The sequence below is a fragment of the Aedes albopictus genome, chromosome 2, assembly GCF_035046485.1.
Source record: "Aedes albopictus strain Foshan chromosome 2, AalbF5, whole genome shotgun sequence".
Taxonomy (NCBI): Eukaryota; Metazoa; Arthropoda; class Insecta; order Diptera; family Culicidae; genus Aedes; species Aedes albopictus.
In genome coordinates, this window is record NC_085137.1 from 150,458,029 (window position 1) to 150,476,433 (window position 18,405).

At 39.7% G+C, this 18,405-nt stretch overlaps 1 protein-coding gene across 1 annotated transcript in view; it reads left to right on the top strand.

The window, feature by feature from the left end:
• Positions 1 to 1,181: 1,181 nt before the first annotated feature.
• The window catches only part of LOC109428452 (uncharacterized), a 62,845-nt gene continuing 45,621 nt past the window's right edge, over positions 1,182 to 18,405 (top strand). The window contains exon 1 of the mRNA XM_019704221.3: positions 1,182 to 2,508. Within this exon, the coding sequence (XP_019559766.2) occupies positions 2,495 to 2,508 (14 nt within the window). The 5' untranslated portion in view covers positions 1,182 to 2,494. The remainder of the gene's footprint in view (positions 2,509 to 18,405) is intronic.

The following is an 18,405-nucleotide window of genomic DNA, read 5'->3' on the forward strand; positions in this document are numbered from 1 at the left end:
TAGTTTACAGCATTTTTGAACTCGGTAAGCTGATGATCATTTTTGGTGTAGAATCATGCCCTGAGTTCGAAAACGCGAAAGAAAAAAAATACAGTAGAGCGGAAATTTTTTCGACTTTCCATACAAGGTTGATGATTTAAAATCGATTTTTGTTCTATTTTTAAGCAAAATCGCTCACTTCAAACATCTCATTCTCCGTAATCAATGCTCCGATTGAGCTGAAATTTTTACTGTAACTCGCCTACTTATGATATGTCAAATAAACGTTGAGAAAGAATTTTTCAGTTGGTTTTTTCTTATTGAAAAAAATACCTTTCTTCAAAAAATTTTGGGAATTTTGCTTAAATTTAAGAAGATCGTCCCTGAAACTCGCCAATATCTTGAATTTCATCAATCTGACGCAAAACCTGTATTCGCATGATCGAATGGTATTATATTCAGCTTTTAATTTATGGAAAAAGATTTGAAATTGGTTGAACAAAACGTAATATGTTTGAATTTTAGTAAATTACATATTTTTAAAAGTTGTAAAACTCGATATTGAGCAAAAACTCAAAAACTGTTCTACTTTAAATTTTTTGAAGGTCGGTTCCGAAATCAGCACTAAATTGTGCTTCAAAAATTTTGGTCGTTGACAGAAGTTCACGACTTTCGTTTTATTTTGTAAACTTGTGTAATCAAGGAAGATTTCTGGCAAAAAAAAAACCGGAGGATTTACCTATCTTATTATGGAAGAATTTCAATATGTATGGTTCAACGACAGAATTTTTGAATCAGTTTTTTAGTACTCCTGCAAAATCGAAAATGTGTTTGCTGAAAACTCTGACTATGATAAAATGTCTTTCAGATTTCGTGGCGGAATTCCAAACGGGAGAATTGCAGATGCGTTATCTGTAAGAATTCTTAGAAGATTCATTTGGAGACTTCTTGAAAATAATGTTATGGCTTCCGAGGTCGTTAAACTGAATACATTTTTGCTGATATCTTTTCTCTTACTACTCTGACTTTGTGCGAATTTAATTTAAAAAAATAACTATTCTTTTGTACTGACGCGGATTTGGTTACCTCGGCGCGGATTTAAAATAGCTTGGCGCGGTTTTTGCGGTTTTAAAATCAATGATTCTGTAACAGCCCTGCAACTCGAAAATCGCATTGCAAGGATTTAAAACTCATGGTACGATCATTATCCTATTCTATTCAAGTTGGGACAAACTCATGTCGCATTGGGTGGGTTGTCACAACAAATGCAGGTTGCGACATTGTCATTATTGTTGCACGATGGATGAATTTTGATTCAGTGGTTGGAGGGGAGAAAATGTAGAAGTTGCAGAGCCATTTTGCTGCACCATTTACATTTCTCCCCCACGCTCTCGTCAGGCCCAACGCGATGGATGCTGCTGGGATGCTGGATGGCGGAAAGGATGCTGTAACACACTCTGGCAGGACTTTTACTTTTCGTGCGTGACAAAGTGCATCCTTCCAATCGTAGCACGAAACGGAGAGCGGAGATGTGTGTATACCGTACCGATTCGACTGATGCTGTGAAGTGCCAATGTACAACGAGGTTCCGGTTAGTTGGAGCCTGGAGATCGTTGCGAGAAGATGTGTTCCGTTACGAGATTTCGCTAGACGAGGTTTATTTGGGTGTTGGTAATCTGGCTAGTACACAGTCAGTCTCAGCTCAGTGGATAAGGATAAGTGATGTATGGGCAAATTAGTTGGGCAGGAGCTTTCTGGTGTGAATTTCTTTGAAGTGGAAACTCGGGAGGCTGAAAGTTTTTGCTGGCACTAATTACACACAAAGTTGTTTTATTTTCCGATGCATTCAACGCTAAATGAGGGCGATGCTATCTACACCCTTCGATAGCAGTTTAATGTGAGAACTATCAAGGACAGTCGAGGAAGGCGGAATAACATCCCCTAGGGGGCAGTACTGAGAGGAAAAGAAGCCTTTTTTTGCGTTGGCTCCGTAAATGGAAAACCGTGCCCTGAAGGAATGTTAATATTTTTTGTGTGAGTTGAAAATAGGAAAAGAGGAAATAAACTGAAGCCAGCACATCGTAAACCGAAGAGAGGAATAAGGGAAGATCCAAAACAGTCTGTGCTGGGTGGGTGGCAAGCATAAAAGTGTGCACAAGGATAACGGCTTCAGCCGGACACATCTCTCCGGCGAGGCGTGGAATGCTGGGAAATATTCGAGTGGATAAATAAGCAAATAGAGAAAAATCTTCCACCGGGGACGTGCGATACTACTATTGAATTGAAACAGAGTGTGTGAGGAGTTTTTATGTCTGGTGGAAGCTGATTCGGTACTTACACTATTATTTGCTTACCGACGGACGGAGTGTGGGAAACGAGACACACAGGATAAGAGAGGACAGGAGCACCCTCACACGAAACGGTGGGGGTATCGGACGGAGAGGTGTTTTTCAAAGCGGAACCAAGGACCTTTCCTCGGTGGATACGCCTGGTGAACTCTCGCAGGCGAACACACATGACGAAGGCAAGGTGAGTGAGTGGGCGATATGGGGAGGGGTAGAGGATTTTCCCGACGCCTTGTTTTCCTTCAATGGGAGGGTGGTTCAATGTGCAGTGATGGGATTGCAGAGAAAAAATAGTGAAGTTTGGATTTTATTATGCGATGCTTAGCTGAAAGATGAATTGGAATGTTTGGAGGATTCGGTAGGATTTATTTTAGCAAATATTTTTTTTTCTGTTAGACAATAGTAAAGTAAACAACTCCATCTGTAAAACATGCTTATTGAATACAACACGATTGTGGTGGATCAGGCATTGACTACGGGCACAACTTTTCTTCGATAACATACAGAAGTAAGCTAATTCACTTACTACTACTTTCAGTCCTGGGCACCGCAGGCATCTATTGATGATGACCTGCAGCCGTTGAGTGTTCTCCACTGATACACACCAGGTTTCACAGACGTATAGCAGCACAGATTTCACGGTCGAGTTGAAAATTCGGATTTTGGTGCGTCGACTTATCTGGTTGTTTTTCCATTTCTTAAACTCGCAAAAGCAGCTCTCGCCTTCTTGATCCGTGTACCTATGTCGATCTTGGTGCCGCCATCGGCTGCCATTTGGCTACCAAGACATTGGAAGCTTTCAACATTCTCCACTGATTGCCCAGCTACCGTGAATCTGGAAGGGTTGACCGTGTTTACATCCAACGATTTGGTCTTGCTGACGTTGATGGTAAGACCTGCCGCTGAGGAGCGATTGGCAGGATCATCGAGCTTGCTCTGCATATCAGAGCGCCGTTGAGCTAGGAGAGCAACGTCATCAGCCAGTTCGAAGTCATTTAGGTGCTCCATGGTAATGGGCTGCCAAAGCAAACCACGATTTGGTACACGGTCAATCGCACCTACCAGGATCTCGGCGATTACGATGAGGAACAGTAGCGGTGATAGGATACATCCTTGCCTCAATCCAGCAACGACCCGGATGGAATCGGACAAAACACCGTTGTGCATGTGCAGTACTCTGCACGAAAATGCCCTGTACTGTGCTTCAACGAGGCCGACGATTTTCTCAAAAAGACCCTTGCGCCTGAGAGCTTCCTACATGTTTTCGTGATTGAGACGGTCGAAAACTTTTTCGTAATCAATGAACACCAGGTAGAGAGGCTCTTGGAATTCATTGATTTGCTCCAGAATGATACGGAGCGTGACAATATGGTCCACACAGGATCGTCCGGCACGGAATCCTGCTTGCTGCCGTCGGAGAGTTGCGTCAATCTTCTCCTGAATTCGATTTAGGATCACTTTGCAGAAAACTTTGACACGATACACAGTAACATGATGCCCCGCCAATGCGCCAATTATCGCATACAGTCAGGTCACCCTTTTTTTGGTACCTTTACTAAGACGCCTTGCATCCAGTCATCCGGAAATGTCGCAGTTTCCCACATGTTGCAGAATAATTGATGCAGTAGTTGCGCGGATACTACGGGTTTGAGCATCTCAGCTGATATGCGATTGATCCCTGGGACCCTGTTCGATTTCATGCTACGGATGGCTGATTCTATCTCCTGCACTGATGGAGCTTCGGTGTTGACACGGGTGATACGTCGAACCCTTGGCGGATCATGCTGAGGTGTTGGTGGCGTGGCCGACACTTGAAAAAGGTTTCCAAAGTGCTCGAACCAGCGTTCCAACTGGTCAGCCGGGTCGGTCAGTAACTGTCCAGACGCGTTTTTTGCGGGCATCGTAGCATTCATCTTGGTCCCACTAAGACGACGTGGGACATCGTAGAGGAGACGGAAGTCGTCGGTGTTTGCGGCTTTCTTACCTTCGTCGACTAGGGATTCCGCCCGCGCTCTTTTGTCCCGTCTACATGAGCGTTTAACTTCCTTCTCGTTAGCCGAATAGCGCTGACGGGCTACGGCTTTGGCTCCTCGTGTTTTCGTTCGCTTAATCGTGGCTTTGGCGTTCCTTCGCTCCTCTATCTTCTTCCTGGTATCATCCGTGATCCACTGCTTTCTCCGGGTGCGTAACTCACCCAAATTATTCTTGTCGGTGACGATTGAAGGCGTTCTTGATGGTGTTTCATTGATCTTCTCCGCTTCAACCTTCCGGAATATCCACAGCACGGTTCTCCAGCTTTTCGACGAAGGATCTTTTCTTCTTTTGTGTTGGCCAGGCACCTGATTTTTTCCTTCTGTCGAAAAACCCTAGTAATGCGCAGCCGGATCTCGCCGATTAGGAGATGATGGTCGGACGCAATGTCGGCGCTACGTTTGTTCCGCACATCAAGAAGGCTCCGTCTCCATTTTCGGCTGATGCAGTTACGGTCGGTTTGATTTTCCGTGATGCCATCACGGAAAACCCATGGCACTTTGTGCACTGGTCGATGGGGAAGAGCGATCCTCCAATCACCATGTCATTGTTGCCACAAAACTCTATAAACAGCTCACCGTTCTCGCTCATTTCTCCGAGACCATATGGCGTCCCATGACGTGCTCATAGCCCGAGATGTCGGAACCAATCTTCGCGTTGAAGTCGCCCATGAGGATCTTGATATCCCCTTTCGCAATCTTGTCCACGGCAGCATTCAGTTGACTGTAAAAGTTCTCTTTATCTTGCAATTTGGTAGCACCGGTTGGCGCGTAACATTGGATCATGGTAAGGTTTCGAACCCGTGTTCTGAATCTGGCTATAATAATCCTCTCATTATTAGGTTCCCACTTCATGAGCGTAGCGTGGGCGTGAGCGCTGAGCAGGAAACCAACTCCACGATGGCGAGGATCGTGTTCGCCTCGTAGGCCAGAGTATAGCAGAATTTTGTCCGACGCCAATCTGTGTTTTCCATAGTTCGGCCAACGCAACGAACTTCGCTCAGTCCAAGGATCTCAAGCTTCATACGGCATGCCTTATTAGCTAGTTGTGCCAGTATACCGTACTAGGCTAGGGTTAGTACATTCCAAGCACTAATTCTTGTCCGCTGTTTCGCGCCAAAAGTAGTTGCCGTTGAATCAGTTCGTAATCATTCATTTTCTGTTTCTGTAACAGTTTTTGGGTTTCAAGAACTTTAGGTTGTTGTTCTAAGGTCCTCTATCCACCGTGGTGGGACTGCCACCTTAGGTATAGCTTCCGGTGAAGGAGCATTTCATACTCCGCCGCTGAATGCCAGAACAGAAGCTGTTTGAGCCACACCTACTTGGTGAACAGATGCTCGGGACGTACCTCCTTAATTTAGCTGAAATCAATGCACATGCTGCACTACCAGCTAAGCACACAACTCTTAGCTGGCGGTCTTTGTCATCGCTTGACCCGTGGAAGCATGAGGTAGGAACTTGTGAAGATCAGAGCTATGTTGGACGCTCTCCTTTTCGACTCACCGTTTTGCAGCCCCTAGATGACCGTCGGACCAACTTTTCCCGTCCTAGTTGATACATAGCCGTCAGAGCTAACAACCGTTTCATCTCGTGAAGATTCTCTGAAATGAGGGTTGTCCCCAAATTAGATCAAACATCCTTAGGCCTAACCTTGGTGATAGCTAATTGCAACAAGATTTTTTCCCATAAAAATGCTTTTCTGATTGAACCATTACATCACTAATATATAGCTAGTCCCTCTATTTTCCATCACCCCATCTAGTGCCGATAGGATGCGAATGCATCCTTTAATCTGAACTAAATGATCCTATCAAGAACCCACCCAAGCACTTTATTTCAATTTTGCCGTCAGCATCTCGGTAGAGAAAAGCGACGTCCTTTTCCCTACAGTACCTACAGCATTGAGTATACGAGTATACTTAGATACCTACTATTCGGCACCTCAAAGAAGATGATAATCCTTTCCCTTACGCCCTACTCTTCTTGTAGGAAGCGCGCAGTTTGCTCATCCAGTAGAGAATGTAGGGGAGAATGGAGTTAAGTGTACCAACCTATGCGAGAAAACCCCGCATATTGAAACATTGTGGTAGTGTGACTTTGGTATCATCGGCTGTTTTGTGGCCACTACAGTTCTCTTGCTAATTTATAAGCGATTCAGTAAAAACGATATTTTAGCCGACAATTCAAAACAAGCTACTCAATTCCATCTTCTCCTACCGCGCCAGTTTCCACAGTTGGGCAAGGAGTTTCCTTTTGGCACCACCGCCACCGTATACGGTTTGGCGTTGAGCAAGATGAAGGAAGTCAGTAAATAACGTTTTCCCCGGTTCGACACTATCTGCGCGTCGTTCACAGTTGGATTCGGTTTTGTAATGGTACGACATTGCGGTATATGATTCGGTTGGTTTGGTTTTGGCATCAAGGATTCCCACGTGGTGCGGATGTCGATAGGTATGATATAAATATAGGCGTGGTAGAATGTGATGCACCAATTTTTCGCGTAACACTAAATTTGACCATTTGATTATATATAATACCTTTACTTGCTCAACATCAGATATCTGATAACACATACTCCACAAATTTAAGCCATAACTCTCGGTTTGCGGCAGATGTTTAGGTCATATTAAATTTTTGTCAGATCACGTTTTCTTATGGGCTGCAAAATGAAGAGAGCCCAACATACAGGGGATACTCAAAATAACTGGGACAGGTAAAATTTTCACTTTTCAAAAAATGTTCAACTAGTTGTAACTTTTCGAAAAGGGCATCAAATATTCTCAAATATTTACTGTAAGGGCCGATTTCTTCACCCTGGCTTAGGCATTAAGCCAGGTTTAACTATATGGGTAAGCCTGGCTTACCAGTTAAGCCGAGGTGAAGAAATCGGCCCTAAGTTCATCAACTAGTTGTGTATCAGTGGTCCATATTAAGAAAAGATCGGACTATTTTACACGAAGTTAGAAAAATCTAAAAAAGGGTATAAATATTAGATAGACAACTTTGAGCTGTTATATCTCCGGATTCATCAAACCGAATGCAATGAAATTTTGATCATTTGTGACTCATATATTAGGCTATCGAAAACTTCTGACTAAACCTAAAATTCTTTACACGAAAGAAAATTTTAACAATTAGATTATGTTTTACCAATCCAAAAAATCATAATTGTTACAAAATTCGAGATAGTAGTTTTAGTTCATTTAAATTCACTCTAATTGACTCAATTTTAACTGGCTCTCGCAGTCTAGGGGATCAAAACGGATAGTTTTGTTCTGCCCGACGTTTCGGCACTTTGTATTTGGCCTTTTCAGGGTGGAACTGTCTACCGTTGCTCGTTTTTAGTTCTTGTCGTTTTGTGCATTTGGAGCTTCTTGTATGCAGTTTTAAACATTTATACAATTATTAGTAGAAATTGGGGCACTAACTATTTCTAACGATATCTTCAAAATAGCAGTTAAACAACATCTCTAAGAACAGTGTAGTGCAGGTCGTTAGAAATAGTTAATGCCCCAATTTCTACTAATAATTGTATAAATGTTTAAAACTGCATACACGAAGCTCCAAATGCACAAAAAGGCAAGAACTAAAAACGAAAAACGGTAGACAGTTCCACCCATTAAAAAGGCCAAATACAAAGTGCCGAAACGTCAGGCAGAACAAAACTATCCGTTTTGAACCCCTAGACTGCGAGAGCCAGTTAAAATTGAGTCAATTAGAGGGAATTTAAATGAACTAAAATTACTATCTCGAATGTTGAAACGATGATGATTTTTTGGATTGGTGTTATATTAAAAAAAAATAATTTAATTGTTAAAATTTTCTTTCGTGTAAAGCATTTTAGATTTAGTCAGAAGTTTTTAATAGCCTAATATATGAGTCACAAATGATCAAAATTTCATTGCATTCGGTTTGATGAATCCGGAGATATAATAGCTCAAAGTTGGTTATCGGATAATTATACCTTTTTCTAGAATCTTTCTAACTTCGTGTAGAATAGCCCGCCCTTTTCCAAAATTGGACCACTGATACACAAATACACAACTTACAGTAAAAATTTGAGAATATTTGATGTCCTTTTCGAAAAGTTACAGCTATTTGAACATTTTATGAAAAGTGAAAATTTTACCTGTCCCAGTTATTTTGAGTATCCCCTGTAGCTCTGACCCTCAAAAATTCCTCCACGGGTCAATCAATGACAAAGACCGCCAGCTAAGAGTTGTGTGCTTAGCTAGTAGTGCAGTCTGGGTACTGTTGTCCTTCTGACTTCAGCTAAATTTAGGAGGTACGTCCCAAGCATCTGTTCCTCAAGGAGGTGCGGCTCAAACAGCGTCTGTTCTGGCATCCAGCGGCTGAGTAGGAAATGCTCTTCCACCGGAAGCTATATCTAAGATGGTAGCTCCACCACGGTGGAAAGCAGACCTAAGGCCAACAACCTACTCTTCCTGGAATTCCAAAAACGTTACAGAACCCGAAACTAGACTTGAAACTTGGAATGTACTGCATATCCCTAGCTCAGCAGGGTAAACTGGCACAACTAGCCAATGAAGCATGCCGTATGAAGCTTGAGATCCTAGGACTGAGCGAGATTCAAATTCTGCTATACTCTACCCTACTAGGCGACACGCTCCTCGACACCGTGGAGTAAGTTTCCTGCTGAACGAGATTTCTTAAGAAGTTCCATTCAGGATTCCACCAGGAACTGTCCTTCAGGAATTTCTCCAGAGATTCCTTCCAATACGTCTCCAAGAATTCATTCTGAGATTCTTGTGGGAGTTCCAGGATTTCCCAAGGAATTCATTCCGATTCTTCCAGGAATTCGTTCACGTTTTGGATAAGGCCTAGAATGAACTTCTAGAGAAATCCCAGAAGAGCTCATCGAAGAAAGAAGAGCTCCTTGAAAAGTCCCAGGAAAAACTTCTAGAAGAATGTGAGGAGAAACTCATTAAGGAAACTTAGATGGATCTGCTGGTCATTCTAAAATAAAACAAATAAACATCTGGAGGAATCATAGAAAGAGCTCTCGGAGAAATCTCAAAAGGCAGAATTCTAAAAATTCCAAAAAAAGCTTTTTAAGAAATCATCGAAAGAACTGCTCGAGAAATTTCAGAAGAAATTGAAGTATTCTCACAAAGAACTCTTGGAGTAATCTCAGAAAATTCCCCTAGATGAATTCTCAATTTGGGTATTTCTAAAATAAAACTCCCTCAGAAATCCTACAAGTCGGGGCCCGTGGCGCAGTAGTCACACGTTCACTTCATAAGTGGAAGGTCATGGGTTCGATCACAGCTCCAGCACCTGCATTTTTTCGTCAGCTGCTGTTTCCCCCAAGAGCGGCTGCTCTTTCTCCAAGAGCGGCTTTTCTGAGCTAATAGCTCTAACGGACCCGGATAATTGGATATCGGCGAAACGGTTTGCCATAACGGACCATCAATCGGGCTGGCCAACATCATTGTGCTCATCCTTCTACCATGGACAGAGCAGGAAATGAAAGCAGCACATAGCAGCACCAGTTCAATATAGTAGAATTAGAATAGTGTAGGGAAATTTGTGATTTTATGGAGGCATCGAGGCATGTCTTATGATGTATTTTTTAAAAATGGGCCACAATTGATCCCCTTTTGAGCACATGGATAATTAAAAGGGAAAATAACTCCAGAAGCTTCCTATTCATTTTCATTTCAAGTTTTCTTGTATTTTTATGAATATGATGAATTTGAAATTATATAAATTCCTTAAATTGTTAAGGTTATGCTGTATTTTGAAAATGGGGAGACTTGATCCCTCTATGGTGTGTAATAAAATAATAATTATCCGACACGTTTTATCATTGAATATACTAGAATTTCGAGTAAATGAAGGCTTCCAAATAGAGTTTTATTTTTGACATGTATAATGTGTGTGTAATCCTCGAGGGATCAAGTCTCCCCATGTCACTGGTGTATATACCGAGCTGCATTAAATAAAATATTTATATAACAGCCTTATTTGAATAAATACGTTTGATAGTATTTTATTTACACCATGTGCTGTAAAATTTTGACACGATTTGGTTCAATTTTTGCAAAGTTATTGAGATTTTTCGGAATTGCCTAAAAGATTTCTGAAGGACTGAAAACAAACCATCAGTCATTAAAAAATAATGCAATGCACAATCAAAATCAATTGTAATTAAAACATTGTCGTCTGGCAAGATGTAGTTTTGGAAATATGCTAGAAGAAAACTGTTTTTGATTCCGAGAAAATATGGGGGGAACAAGTCTCCCCAGGGATCAAGTCTCCTCAGTCTCCCCTACATATAGACGCTGTACAAAGTGTAACTGCAGCTGTCAATTGTAATCGCTCACGTAGTGCTCAAGTGGACAATAGAGCTGTAAATTAGGTTAAGCGATAAAGAGTAAAAAAAATCCTAGAAGGTTTTCTTTTTTGACAAATTGTGGAATGTTTCCTCCAGGATTTTCTTCCGATATTACTTTAGAAATTCTTTCCGAAGTTTTCCCAGGAATTTGATCCATAATTTCTCCAGGAATTTCTTATTGGATTCCTCCAGAATCCAGAAGTTAAAAGATACATCTAGGAATCCTGAATCCTTCCATATTAGGCTGCGGCTTATTCTTCAAAAGTTGTTAAAACCTGGAATTCGTAAGCTCTTCTGGATTCAAATTACACAAAAAGAGAAACCTCTGAGTTTGAGCCAAAAATATTAAGATTTAGAGGTGGCGCCATCGCCTCAAAGTTGAATTTTCGAGTAATAAAAAGGTGTTTTCATTTCAAGTGCCATAACTTTCTCAATTTTCAACCGATTTTCAATCTTTTTTATGAATTTCTCACATTCGAACAAACTTGTAGAAGATTGCATTTTTCCAAAGTCACGCAAAATATGAGTTTTAAAAGATTTGATTTTTTTTCTTGAAAAAAATAACTTCAGAGTCATTTTGGCATTTGGAGAATTTTGGCAGAATTGCAATTGTTTTTATGCTTAGTTTCGGGCTAAAAGTGAAAAATTTGTTCTAAATAATCATATCCCTTTCGTGACGAACCAACACAATTGTGCTGTTGAGCGGTAACAGTTTTGCATATTTTTTTCATCTGTTTAGACTTTGTTTTATATGATGTAAATTGTTCCACTTACTTATGCTTGTATGTGTGAAATAAAATTTTGTTTGCGTTGCCTGTAAAATTTACCACAACAAGGTAAACAAAAAGTGGGCAAAAACGGTAGAACATGAAAAAGTTTTATCTGTCGCATATTATTTATTTCCGATTTATCTACGTAGTCAACGCTAGAAATCAAAAGATAAAGAGTAGTTCTTTCAAATGAGTAAAAATAATAATTACTTTTTTGGGAAATCTAAGAGTTCTGGAGAGCCAAAGTTGAGCAATTTGTATGGAGATTTCACTTTTTTGCGCTCCGTCACGAAAGGGATATGGAAGCCCTAAACTTCAATTTTTGGAGTGTTGTGAATAAAAAAATATTTTCATGTTCTAAATGCGAGGAAAAAAAATCCTCCAATGTGTTCCATATCGTTAAATTTGATGCTAAGTATCTGGTTTGGAGTAAAAAATTGCAAATAATCGTCAAAAACTCCAATTTTGCATGAAAAAATCAAGTTTTAAGGCACGTTTCGGCAGTTTTTGGTGAAAAGTGTCATAAAAAATTACTACTTTGATGAATAGTTTGTTTGGGACAAAGATAGGCGATAGTAATGTCTACAAAAGCAAGCGGATAAATTTGAAATTGGTCAAATGGTTGAAAAGTTATCGAACTCTAAAGTTATTTTTTTTTTGTAAAAGGAAGAAAAAATAAATCAGATCTTTCAAATAAACGTGTAGAACTTTATTTTTTTCCAAAGTCTCGCAAAATATGAGTTTTTAATATTTTGCGTGACTTTGGAAAAAAAATAAAGTTCTACACGTTTATTTGAAATTTAATTTGTGAGAGATTCATTAAAAAAAAGATTGAAAATCGATTGAAAATTGAGAAAGTTATGACACTTGAAGTGAAAATACCTTTTTATTACTCCAAAATTCAACTTTGAGGCGATTGCGCTACCTCTAAATCTCAATATTTTTGGCTCAAATTCAGAGGTCTCTCTTTTTAGTGTCATTTGAATCCAGAAGAGCTTATGAATTCCAGGTTTCAACAACTTTTGAAAAATAAGCCGCATCCTATTCCATATGTTCCTTTAGTCATTCGTCCAGGAGTTCTTCCTATCATTTCTTTGAGAATATCTTCCTGGTGTACGTCCTTCTGAGATTGTATCAGGAGTCCCTGCTGGGATTCCTAAAGGCGTTTCCTCAGGAATTCCTACTTATGAGATTGTGAGATTTCCTTCAGGGATTTTTTTATGGAGTTCCTTCTGGGATTCCTCAGGTTTTTTTTTTCAAAGATTAATCACGAGTTTCTTTTGGGATTCCTCTAGGAGCTTATTCTCCACAAAGAAGTCCTTCTGTGATATCGCTTTTTTATTTTCCTTCTTCTGAGATTCCTCCAGGATATCTTCATGGCTAAAATATAAACGACTCATAGAAAAGTGATCATTTTCCATACCAAAATTAGAAATTGCCAATAAAGAAGTAAGGGTGGGAGCAACAATAAACTATAAAATTTCCATAAACAAATCAAAAAGTGCATAAATAAATCAAAATTTCCCATAAATAATTGATTTTCGAGCAATAAAAATTGTCGGAATTTCCACAAATAATTCAAAAATTGCAATAAATAACTACATTTTTTCCATCATAAAAGTTTAAATTTTCCATAAATAAATCTGATTTTTCCATAAATAATTTAAAAATTCGCAATTGAAAAACATCAAAAAAGCAATTGAAAATTTAGCAATAAATACGAAACAATGAGTAAAGTAAAAGTTTTGGCCGAGCCATGCGGCGAAGCCGCATAGAGGATTGAGGAACTGAGGCGGCAGAAGGCCGCCGAAGTTTCCGAAATCCGACGCGCCGTAACTGCGTCAATTCGGATCTAGGCAATCCACAGATCCAAGAATTTGCCCGGTAGAATGCGAACAGAGTTGTTATCCCTTTTTGAAGTCCGACGAGCGTTAGCGAGTTCGGACAGCAAGCGATTGTCTGTTAAATTGCACGCATAGTTTCAGTTTTTCTATCATAATAGTTCTGTGATGTAGTATGTTCGAAATTTTTTGTTGGAAAAAATGTAGTTTTTTATTGCAATTGTTGATTTATTTGTGGAAATTCTGGCATTTTTTATTGCTCGAAAATAAATTATTTATGGGAAGTTTTGATTTATTTATGTGCTTTTTGATTTGTTTAGGGAACGTCCATAAATTACGTCACGCTTTTAGGGGGGAGGGGGGGTTCCGTAAAGTGTGACAACCCATACAAAAATTTCAGAGGTCTCATACAAAAAGTGTGACATAGGGGGGAGGGGGGGTTGAAAATGGGCAATTTTTGCCTGACGTAATTTATGGACGTTCCCTTATGGAACTTTTATAGTTTATTATTGCTTTCACCCCTATTTATTTATTGGCAATTTCCGAATTATTTATGGAAACTTTTTAATTTATTATGGGGCGTTTAATTGGCTGCCATATCTTCATAAGATTCCTTCAAAATTTCCTTCACCGGTTTCCATATATTACCCATAAGATTACCCACGTGCTGCTTCTGAAATTTGTTCACAAATTCTATCTAAGATTCACCCTGAAGTTTTTTCAGTGATGCATATAGGAATTCCTTCTGAAATGTATCCAGTAACTCGCTCTGGGATTTATCCAAGAAATCGTTCCGAGATTCCTCTAAAAATCTTGTGATATTCCTCTAAGAACTTCTTATGACCGCGAAGCCGAAAAACTTCCCCGGTTATAAAGAATTTTCAGTCGATAGCTCTACAAGTGACCGTGATTCAACTTCTGGTTAGCAAAGTGGTACTACTTTTTGATCTTCAATATACAATCACTTATCAAATTGCATGCAAACTAGTTGTTCTCGAATCCGAACATTTATGTACCGAGAGTTACCGAACCACGTAACCATAACTATTTGCAAAAGCAACTTAATTAAAACAAAGTCCTCGGTAATTAAAAAAGCCATTATGAATTCAATTTTCAGCACCAACGACCAGGATTTGAGTTGAGAATGCTCTCCATCGTGCTGCACCAACGAAGATTGGGTTTACGCTCGAAAATTTATTAGAAAGGTCATATGCACAATGTACGTACTACGTATGTACATGCGGCATTGTCCTGCGAAAGCTTTGGAAACTTGCACATGCACTTTGCCGCCACATGAATTCAACCCATTCAACCATCTTCGATCTTGGAGGAAACGAGGAAAATTAATGAGAATCAAGCTTGGCGCACTTGTATGGCCGAGCAAAACAGCATTTGGCACGTGTTTGCATCGTTTGCATTGCGTAAGAAATGTTTATTAGTCACACAGATCTGTACATTGTTATTTATGCCGAAACTAATCGCATCGATACGAACGACCATACGGTTTTCTGTGCCAAGTGGCAATGTAGGGTAATTTGATTACATTTGTGCTCTTGAACCAGTGTCATTGCATTGATAGGCAAAGCAGAATAGGGCCTTTGTAAGAAGTACCTTCCAGCTTAGCATCATCAATTTGTATAGTGCTGCAACAATGCTGCCATCGGAACATTGTAAGTCAGGTGGCTATGACACATAATTATCCATCTCGTGCAGCACCGGCATCTGCTTTCACGGATATTAAACTCGTGACAAATTTATATCGATCTCAATGAAGCATCTTACCTCCATTGGCGATGCAGAGATGCAATATATTAGGATATTGAACCTTGTGTGCATCGAGCAGTAGATGGATGATGATGCACAATTCTATTGAAATTTATAAAGTTTTGTTAGATAATAACGATAAGTGTCCGGTAGTAATAACTTCTTTATTCAGGTGACGTTTCTCTTAGTTCTAATCGAAGGTTTGAGTTTGTCACGTTATCTAATTTAATTAAAACTGTTGTGTTACACATATTGAGAAATGTCACATGTTCACGCAACCTGAGATTGGCAGATTCTAATACAGTTGGGTATGAAACATATACAAATATTGTATTAGGGCCTTGCAAATACAAAAATTGGTAGGTGGCAGTATACCAAAAATTGTATTGGCTTCCGAGAATCTGGAAAAGGAAAATTTCGCATGTGTGCGTGTGCTCTGTCGCACTGGTTTCTCATTATTTGTTCTATTTTTAGACTGATCATGGCAGCAGCGGCGGCATCAAATACCAATACATGTTTAAAAATAAATACGGGCGGCGGCGGGAATCGAACCGAGGCACTGCAATGGTGATTCACAGAACCCTGCGCTCTAACCAGCACGGCTACAACTGCACATGGATAGACACGTGGCTGAAAGCCATCATGATCAACACAAACGTGGCTTGGTGATGGAAGTGATACAGCCGCCACACTGCACAATGGGTCCAGAGCCGTATTTGCGAAGACAAAACTGTTTAAGCTTCAGCTTTATGTTTTAAGACACATATTTTATGTGCGATGCCATGATGAATGGTGATGGATCGTTTAATTAGAAATTCCACCAATAAGCGGCAAATTTTAAATTTCATATATTTCAGGACTCTCACCACTTAGAAAGTTGGTGTCTTCGACAACGTTGTTTAGTGAGTCAAGGGCTTACAGTTATAATGGTCCACTAGGCGGCGCTAGTTACACATTTGCTAAATCATTCAAATGATTGATATTTTTTCGTGAAGTAATCAACAAGCTGTAAGTTTGTTTTCTTTGAACGTGTCTAAGTCAAGTCAAAGGTTTTTCAAAGAGCAATGTATTAGTCATAATTGTGTAATGTCGCATTTCATTCGGTTCACTTGATCCAGAGATATAGCAATTAAACGAAGAACACTCAAATATGAACTACTTTATTAGAGTTGCTCCAATTTTATGTAAAGTTATCCAATCGAGCCCAAATTTGTACCGTTTATAGCTTACTAGTTGTGCAACTGGCAGGAAAAATTTTAGAATATTTGGTGCATTTTTGAAAAAGTTACAGCTTGCCGAATATATTTGAAATAATAAATAAAAGTTGCATGCTTCAATTAATTCGTAACTAGCGCCGCCTACTGACAGAACCTTGAACCAATCAGCTAATCAACTGAGCGGCCGTAACCAACCTAACAACATCGCCGAAGACATCAAATTTCTAAGTGATCTGAGTCCTGAGATATATGGAATATAATATTTGTTTGCTCACTAGCGCTGCCTTGTGGTGGAATTTTGAATCAAACGGCTCATCATTTCAGGGCTGGTAGCGATCAGGTGGCAAAATAATAGTGACTTCAGTGACACAAATTAGCCAAAAAGTGACCAAATAGTGACTGAATAGTGACCTCAAAATTAATGGAAAATTGAGTTTCTATGTTGAACTTTCGATCAATTAACGAATTCCCAAGAAAATCAATACATAACTTTAAACTTCCAGAGTTTGTGCTCATGAATACTTTATTGTTTAATTTTTTTTTTGTTATGGAAAGTGTTCAATTAAGGAAGCCTTAACTATATTTCTCGGATACTTTTTCAAAACGACGTATAATACACGCAAATCCTATATTGATACGTCGTTTTGAAAAAGTATTCGAGATTTTTTGCTGCTTTCGAAAGTTTTGGTAACTGATTGTTGGTGACAATAAAAATATCAACATATCGTACTTCATCACGCAAGAAAATATGCCCAAGTAACCAGTAAGCATTTAAAATAGCATTCCTTCAGCATTATAGTAGCCTTTACGGCAAGGCGTTTAATGCTAATTAGCCGTATATGCGCCTATAGTGCTACCTCACAGCAGGTTTTGGCAAAATAACGGGCTGTCTTAGTGCTACCCCTTCAGGAACGTCGTGACGAAATGTCAAAGAAGCGTAACGCCTCGTCGAGCAAAAAAAAACAAAAATAGATTGACGTCTGCTTCTCGTTCTCTCAGCCTGTTTCCCCGCTTCATCGTCCTTCCATATTCCAGCCGGTGCTAGGTGGTACTTTTTTGCTGATTTTTGTAGTGATGTAGGTTTGAACTTACGATCCGGAGATTGAATCATCATATCTGCTTCGGATTCTGTTGCTCCTGATCCACGATGCTAAAGCTGTCCCGGTGGCGTGCGTTGATTTAATCGCCAATATAAAGAATGATTCGATAACAACTTCAGATTCAACATCCAAAACTTGTTGTAATTGAGATATTTTATTGTGGTAGACGTAATGCTCCCTTCTTTTAAATATCTGTGGAATATGATTTTTTTTTTTTTTTTTTTTTTATTCCTTGTTGGGTATATAAGTCACTGCGACCTGTTTTTAGATCTATTGTGACAAATGCCCCAGTTTTGTTTAGCTATGTCAAGTTGACGTATCACCATTGGAGTTAGCAATAATCAAACCTTGACTGTAAGCATGATCCCAACACGGTGCCACAGTTCGGATGAACTGTACTACCGCATTGGCGTTTGTTCTCCAGACATCAAGGGGTTCTATCAGCCCCTTGTCGAAGAACCTAATTCTTTTAGCTGCAATTGCCGGGCAACGGCACAACAAATGCTCCGAGTCTTCTGTATCTATGCCGCAAAAGCGACATACATCATCTTGAAGTTTTCCAATTAGCTTCAGATGATACCGGCTCGGACAATGACCTGTTAGAAGGCCAGTAAAAGAACTAAGATCTTTTTTAGAAAGTTCTAGAATTTTACGAGTACTTGAAACGTCCGGCTTTATGAAACGTTTCGACTGCCTCGCAATAGTGGTGTTTTCCCAGTTGGATTTTATTTTCTCATGTTCCCATGCTTTAAACTCCATTCTGAGAAAACAACCAGACACACCACAAAATGGTTCAGGCCCTATGAATTGATGAGACGATCCAAGTCTTGCTAACATATCGGCTTGTTCATTTCCTTCAATTCCACAGTGCCCTGGAACCCAAAATAGCTTCACCTGATTACGGCAAGCTAACTGTTGAAGTGACTGAATACACTCCCATACAAGTTTAGAAGAGCATGTTGCTGATTTCAAAGCATTTAGAGCTGCTTGGCTATCAGACA